The sequence below is a fragment of the Mandrillus leucophaeus genome, unplaced genomic scaffold (assembly GCF_000951045.1).
Source record: "Mandrillus leucophaeus isolate KB7577 unplaced genomic scaffold, Mleu.le_1.0 Scaffold118, whole genome shotgun sequence".
NCBI classification, from domain to species: Eukaryota; Metazoa; Chordata; class Mammalia; order Primates; family Cercopithecidae; genus Mandrillus; species Mandrillus leucophaeus.
This window is the reverse complement of record NW_012100098.1, coordinates 1,261,464-1,268,572: the sequence shown is the minus strand read 5'-3', so window position 1 is coordinate 1,268,572 and position 7,109 is coordinate 1,261,464. Positions and strand designations below refer to the sequence as shown.

Sequence of the window (7,109 nt, the reverse complement as noted above, 5' to 3'; positions counted from 1 at the left end):
ATGAATGCAAATATCACAGGGCCAGCTAATCCATATGCTCTTCAAGCTACAACCAGGCACAATTCCAGGTCGAATCTCTCTCGCCTCACGCACACATACATGCTCCACAGCTGATACCATAGCAGGTCTGCTTGGGCACCCCTCTGCCTCTGGCCTGAGCTGACCCAACACCAAAGGCTAGGGCCGGGAGGGGAGACAGGGAGGGAGGCTGGTGAGCCTCCACTAAGATCACTGAGAAGGGGTGACATTCTTTAGCCTCGCTGGAAGTCCTTGTGCTTTAACTGAAATGGCCAACCAGGAAGGACATTCTATCCCCACCCTCGTCTCCCCCAAGGGCTTGGTCTGAGGTGACGAATCTGGCCAGCTTATTGGGAGGGGTTAGAGGTGGGCTAAGGGCAGACAGAAGCCAGGCCTGAGAACAGGGTGTGGCAAGCATGATTGGCCCTACTGGGAAGTGAGGCTAGCACTCAGGCTCTGTCGGGTATTCCCTGTTCCAGCACTGGAGGCTTACCCCTCTTGACTGGGTTTGAAACTGCTGGGAATTGTTTGGTGGTGGCTTCATGGGAGAAAGATAATGAGAGCTGAGGACTTTTAAATAGGAAAATGGTGGGGGGAGTGGGAGGAGAGTTGAGTGCTAATAGAAGCACACGCACTCAGGCAGGCTTGCAAGTGTGTGCCATTGTGTAGCCACAACTGCCCCCTCGCCCAGGATGCACGCACAGACCCCCGTCTGTGTAAGCAGGCTCAGACATGCGCGTGCATATGCCTGGGGGTGTGAGCACAGCAGAGCCCAAAGGCCTGCAGGTGTGTACACACAGAAGTGTACACACATCCACAAAGTGTCACAAATACGCACGAGTGTCCCCTTCCTCTACAGGGACGCATAAAATAAATGAGCAGGAATATGAGTGGAGGGTCCGGGAGGTGAGCGTCCGGGGTAATCATTCCCAAGGCCCCTGGGTTTCCGATGCCTACTGGAGTGGGGAGGGGAGGAGCCAGAAGTGCGGTCGCGGCCCTCTCAGCCTAGTTTCTTTGGGAAATGAAGTAGGAGGGAACGCAGCCAGGGAAACTAGCTGGGCCAGGAGGGGTCAGACTCCCGAACAAGTGAGGTGATCTCTCAAGGAGGAGCTGGATCGGTGTGAGGGAGAGCGGTAAGGAATGCCTTTCTGGCTTCAGCAGCCTGGACGGGCGTCTGGGCGTTGACTCCTGGGTTGGAACTTTTCTGCCCACCCCTTCCCCCAGTCTCTTGCCACTGGGTCTTTCTGCTCCGGCATCAGGGATCTCTGTTCTTCACCCCGTCTCCAAGCATCCTCCTCCGGGAAGCCTTCCCTCACTGAGCCCTTTTCTGATGGGCTGGAACTGTGGTTCCCCGCTGTTCTCTGCGGCCGTCTAGGGATGGCGCTCCTGCCCACTCCGGACCATTCCTGCTTGGATTGAAAGTCTGGGCTTCGGCGGAGCGGGCGGGCAGATGGCGGAGGACGGCCCCAGGAGGGGCCTGGCAGCAGAGAAGGGTGGCCCGCGGCCAGCCCCGCCCCTACCTGTGGAAGCCCAGCCGCCTGCGCCGGCGGATAAAAGGCGCAGAGTGTCCCCGAGGTCAGCGAGTGCGCGCTCCTCCTAGCCCGCCGCTAGATCCATTCCGGCCCAGCCACCATGTCCATTCACTTCAGCTCCCCGGTATTCACCTCGCGCTCAGCCGCCTTTTCGGGCCGCGGCGCCCAGGTGCGCCTGAGCTCCGCGCGCCCCGGCGGCCTTGGCAGCAGCAGCCTCTACGGCTTGGGCGCCTCGCGACCGCGCGTGGCCGTGCGCTCCGCCTATGGGGGCCCGGTGGGCGCCGGCATCCGCGAGGTCACCATTAACCAGAGCCTGCTGGCCCCGCTGCGGCTGGACGCCGACCCCTCCCTCCAGCGGGTGCGCCAGGAGGAGCGCGAGCAGATCAAGACCCTCAACAACAAGTTTGCCTCCTTCATCGACAAGGTGAGCGGGACTGGACCTCGCCTCGCCTGGAGCCGCGCTCTAGACCACAGCAGCCGCCCCAACTAGCCCTGCCTGCGCGCAGGCGAGGCGCTGGGAGCACTGCTGCCCTTCTCTCTGTCCGCCAGTGTTGGGGACACGATCTGGGGGTCCTTCCTCCTCCGCATGAACCCCGTGGCTATTTTATCCCCTCGGTTTCCAAGCCCTCCCTTCCAGCAAACTGCCCAGCTGCCCCTCCCTTTTCTCCGGGAGTGCGGGCCTGAGTGCTGCAGGGCTGCCCTCGCTGGGGGCCTGTGGGTCCCCTGGACGAGTTTTGCCTCGGGTTAGGAGTTCCAGAGGCCTAGGCCAGAAGTTCTCTCTCTGGGACCCTTTCCCTGAGAGGGGACCGTGTGGAGTCAGGAATGGAGTTGGGTGGCACGCCCTTCCCAGCGCGGGAGACCCAGTCTGGTTCAGATGCTGATGCGGATGCGGATGCTGGAGTTTAGGGCTACAGTGAGGAAGGCTCCCGCCTCGCCCCGCCCCCACCTGCCTGGTCCTCCAGCCTCCCTTAGGTGGCAGGAGGAGAGGTTACACCTGTCCTTGAAGACGGCCCAGTTGGGGGCAGGGAGTGGCAGAGAGGGGCCTCGAAAAGTGGCCATTTTGGAGATATTTTTCCTGGCTGTTGGACTCCGCCACACAAGGGGCCTCTGGAGGGGTCGAGGGGCAGACTTGACTGGTGGATTTGGGAGGAGTGCGGCCAAAACAAGGAACTCAGGGTTGGCCCTGCTGGGCTGTTCTGGCTTCCTCAGGCTTCCACCAAGTTTACTCCCACACCACCCCCATCCCTCATGTCCTCCTTTCCTTCACCATTCACCCAGACCTGTTTTTAGATTTTGTAGGGGCCTCCCCAAGCTGCTCCAGGCCCAGGTTCCCACGTGTTGAGCCGCGCCGTCCTACTCTCTGTGGTCCACAGGGCCTGGGGCCCTGAGATGCTGGTTTTGCAGAGGCTTCTATTGCCTCCCACCCCTAGTCAAACCAGCTACTCCTTAAGAGCCTTTGTGGACTCCAGGCTGGGGTCATTTTACCAATGGATTGACTGTCCTGAGGCCTTGCTGGAGAAAGGGGAAGGAGAGAAAGGATGCTGAGGAAGGAAGAGAAGAGGTCCCAGACCGAAGGGAGGGCTGGGCCTGGTCATCCTCATGATCCATTGACAGGAAGAGGTGGCCCTTCAGAGAGGGAGGTGGAGAACACCACCTGTAATGCGATGGGGAGTGAAGTGGAGGCGAGGCCCTAGAGCACATTCGTCGAGAGTCAACCACGGGGCACATCCGTGCACCAGGCAGACCTGCTTCCTGGATCACTCTGTAGGACACTTGATTTGGAGTCCAAAGGGAGAGGGCTGGAGGCCCCAGGCAGGGAAACAGCCAGGGAGAGCATGGCTCTGCTAAGTGGCTAGAGACAATGCTCCTCAGTCCCGCTGTAGGTGACACACTCCGGCTCCTCTTGAGTTTCCTCCTCCTCGCCCTTTCTAGGTGCGGTTTCTGGAGCAGCAGAACAAGCTGCTGGAGACCAAGTGGACGCTGCTGCAGGAGCAGAAGTCGGCCAAGAGCAGCCGCCTCCCAGACGTCTTTGAGGCCCAGATCGCTGGCCTTCGGGGGCAGCTCGAGGCGCTGCAGGTGGATGGGGGCCGCCTGGAGGCGGAGCTGCGGAACATGCAGGATGTGGTGGAGGACTTCAAGAATAAGTAATGCCCCCAGTGCTGCGTGTGAAAACCCCTGCCCTGGACCAATGTGACCCTCATCAGCTGACCCTGTGCAAGTCCCCCTGCTTCAGGAGTCAGCATGCAACTGCTCAGTCCAATAACTCCCTGAGGGGCCAGTCTTGACCAATGCATTTCCTACTTTTCCTCTCTCCTCTTTGTCCCTGGGGGCTGTTTCCAAATCATTCTGGTCTTTTCCCCTGACTCAGTCCCAGTGAAATGTCTCAGCCCAGCCCTGACCTGCAGTGTCTCCTGTGGGTGCCTGACCAAGGCCCCGAGAGAGAGTAGGGCAGAAAGTGTCTTCTGACAGGGGTGCTTCAGAACTGGCATGACCTTCACAGACTATTCTAGAACAACTCTCTTTTGTTCAGGTGAGGAATTAGAGACCAGAGAAATTTTGGGACTTGGTTGAGCTCACACAGCAAAGGTCACTGGGAGAGCTGGGACTTGAATTTTAGGTCCCTGACTCCTAGGAGGGGACACGGAGCCAACTTGGGAAGGAAAGAAGCAGGGAGGGAAAATGGTTATCGTGAGCCATGGGAGGGCTGCAGAGGCTGAGGGTGGGTCTGGTCATGGTAGGAGCCAGAAGGAGGCCCAGCAAGGCTGGGACTGGGGCTTTTGAGGACAGGCCTTTGAGGTGCTCGCTGTGCTCTTTTCTCATTGAATAGAAACAAAAGCCTGAAGCTCAGGCCGGCCCCACCCCGGCACACCTGAGGGGCAGCGGGGCAGTGAGTGAGTTCTGTCCCCTGCCTGTGGCTGTGTGACTAAGCAGGCGCAGGTACATTGGCTGTGACTGGAGGAGAGCAAACAAGGTCTTTGTGGAGTGCCCCCCCACATCCCCACTTCCCTAGGGCAAAAGTCAACAGGATTAGTCCCATAGCAGGTGGAACCAGACAGGTGCAGAGTAGGGAAGGCCTGGGGCCACCATTCAGCCCGTGTTGTCAGGACTAACACGTGTGTGTATGCATGTGTGCACACCTGCTGCCCCCCCCAATACTCCCCCCACCCCAAACCCTCAGAGCACCTTCCTGTGGAGCCAGCCTGAGATCCAGGCTGGGACTGAAACAGGAACTGGAAGGGGGTCCAGGGAAGGGGTACAGGGAGGGTCCCTGTGTGCAGCCACTCAGGGAGTTCTGATCTGTGCACCCTCTGGACCTGGCTGTGCACCGCCGAGGCAGGGGTGGACAGGAAGCCTTGCAGATATTTCTACAGCTTCTATAGGACTTGAGGGAGTGCAACTTTGAGAGTATGGGCACCTCCCACCCTGAGTCTGTGCTCCTGAAGGGGCTTGGCCTACCTGGATGTCCTGCTCTCCACCCCAGGTTGCCCCTACTGCTCCCAGCAGCTCTTGGAACTCTTGTTTCCAACACCCTTTTTTGAGTCTCAACATAAACATTAGATTAGGCCAGTGTGGTCTCTTCCTCTGTGCCTTGTTTGCTCAGGTCCTCCTAAGGGCCAGGAGAGGCTCCTTGGGAGGAAGAGTGACAGGAGCTGTGGGAGGAAGGATGGGGACTGGATCATCTAGGCGGGACCTGATTCTTTCACGACTTTGTGTATCCCTCATCCTGATTCTACAAGGTTCCTCCCCTTCAGACTCCTTCTTTGCCCCTGAGGGGTGGGATTAAGTAGTGATTAGGGCATGGCTGGAGTCAGCTGCCAGGTTCAAGTCTGGGCTGTGCCACTTAGCAGCTTAGTGACCTGGGCAGATTACGCTGCCTCTCTGTGTCTCTGTTCCCTTCTCTGATAACCAGAGTACCATCGTTATAGGTTTGCTGTGAGGATGAAATGAGCTCATGCACAGGAAGCACATAATATGTGTACAACCCATAGAACATAGTCCATGCATATGACTATTATTATTTGCTTTCTTTCTCCCAGGACATGCAGCTTCTGTGCTGTCACTCACATGTTTCCTATGCGCCCCACCAACAATCCCCAATGCCAAGACTCAAAGCCCTAGGAATGGCCACGTGGAAGTCAGGGAAATTTGGTTTTGTAGCTGACACCTGTTTTTTCAGGTGTGTCTTTAAAGAGTAGGGGAAGGGAGGCAGGGCAGATTTCACAGCTGCATATGGCTGGGGGAGCGTGGAGGCAAAGCTGCACCAACACCAGGCCCTCCTCTACTGCAGGTATGAAGATGAAATTAACCGCCGCGCAGCTGCTGAGAATGAGTTTGTGGTGCTGAAGAAGGTGAGTGGGGAAGACAGGCTGGAGGCAGGTTTTCTGAAAACATGTGGGACAAAGGACCACAGGGTTCTCTCACCTGAGCAGCCCATGGGGACCTCTGGCCAAGACCTGCCTGAGCTGTCCAAGAGGAAGTCTGCACAGTCTGTCCTGTGGGTGGTGCATATGTGTGTGTGTGTGTGTGTGTGTGTGTGTGTGTGTGTGTGGTGACTCATTTCTAGGCCTCTAGGGGTTAGAACTAAGAGCAAAGGATGGAGGTTATAGAGGGAGATTTCAATGCTGAATAAGGAAGTGCTCTATTCAAGCCAGAACATTTTCATCACAAAGGTGCTGCTTGGCTGGCCTGAAATGTTTGCTAAATGAATGTAATGAGCTGCCTCGAGCCAGCATGAGCTCTCTGTTCCTGAAGATGTGCAATGTTGGAAGGCCTTAGAAGTATCTTAGGGGTCTTGTCTATATGCCCTTTAAGATTCTCTTCAAAACACTGAGCAGTTGGTGTTCCAGGCCAAACCACAGAAGTGCAACTTGCCCCTGGGAGCTGGGCCCTTGGAGATTCAGGGATGAGTAAAAGTGAGGCCTGTCCATAGGAGTTTAACCTCGGGAAAGTGCAGCTGAAAGAGGCCCAGACACCATCTTCACCTGGGGTGTTATTTGAGGCCCACCTGCATCATAGTTATCATGCTGGAAATTAAACACATAGCCTGGAGATTTTCCATCTCTGGGAGAGGGGCTGGGAATCTGAATGACTTTGTGTTCTGCTACTGACTGATGAAAAGTTGAATTCCCAGAGTTGAAGTGATTTTTTCCAGGTTACACAGTTAGTAGGTGGAGTTAGGGGAGTGTTGAAACCATCTAGGTCTTTAGGAACTGGTCAAGTGCTAGCTTGGGGCTTCAGCTGCTCTGGGATACCTGTGCTGATGCCCGCCATGCAGTCTGGAGGGGCAGCAGGGCAAGCTTCCTGCTGTGACCGTGTCAGGCAGCTGGAGAAACTCTGTTTCTGGGTAGGGCGGTAGTGTTTGGCCTGTGGGTTGGGTAGGGCAGGACTACTCCCACCCCTACTAAATGTTCCCTGTACTGAGGACATGGTCTCCCTCTGCCCCATCTTGCCCCAACCCTCAGGATGTGGATGCTGCCTACATGAGCAAGGTGGAGCTGGAGGCCAAGGTGGATGCCCTGAATGATGAGATCAACTTCCTCAGGACCCTCAATGAGATGG

General features: G+C 56.9%; 1 protein-coding gene across 2 annotated transcripts in view; it reads left to right on the top strand.

Annotated features, from left to right (window-relative positions):
• Nucleotides 1-885: 885 nt before the first annotated feature.
• The window catches only part of KRT7 (keratin 7, type II), a 20,084-nt gene continuing 13,860 nt past the window's right edge, over nucleotides 886-7,109 (top strand). The window contains exons 1-5 of one of the 2 annotated variants that reach the window (XM_012002257.1): nucleotides 886-1,151; nucleotides 1,394-1,974; nucleotides 3,483-3,694; nucleotides 5,839-5,899; nucleotides 7,013-7,039. In XM_012002257.1, coding sequence (XP_011857647.1) covers nucleotides 1,651-1,974; nucleotides 3,483-3,694; nucleotides 5,839-5,899; nucleotides 7,013-7,039 — 624 coding nt within the window. In that variant the 5' untranslated portion in view covers nucleotides 886-1,151; nucleotides 1,394-1,650. Of the gene's footprint in view, nucleotides 1,975-3,482; nucleotides 3,695-5,838; nucleotides 5,900-7,012; nucleotides 7,040-7,109 lie in introns of both variants that reach the window. The other variant, XM_012002248.1, reaches the window with a different exon arrangement.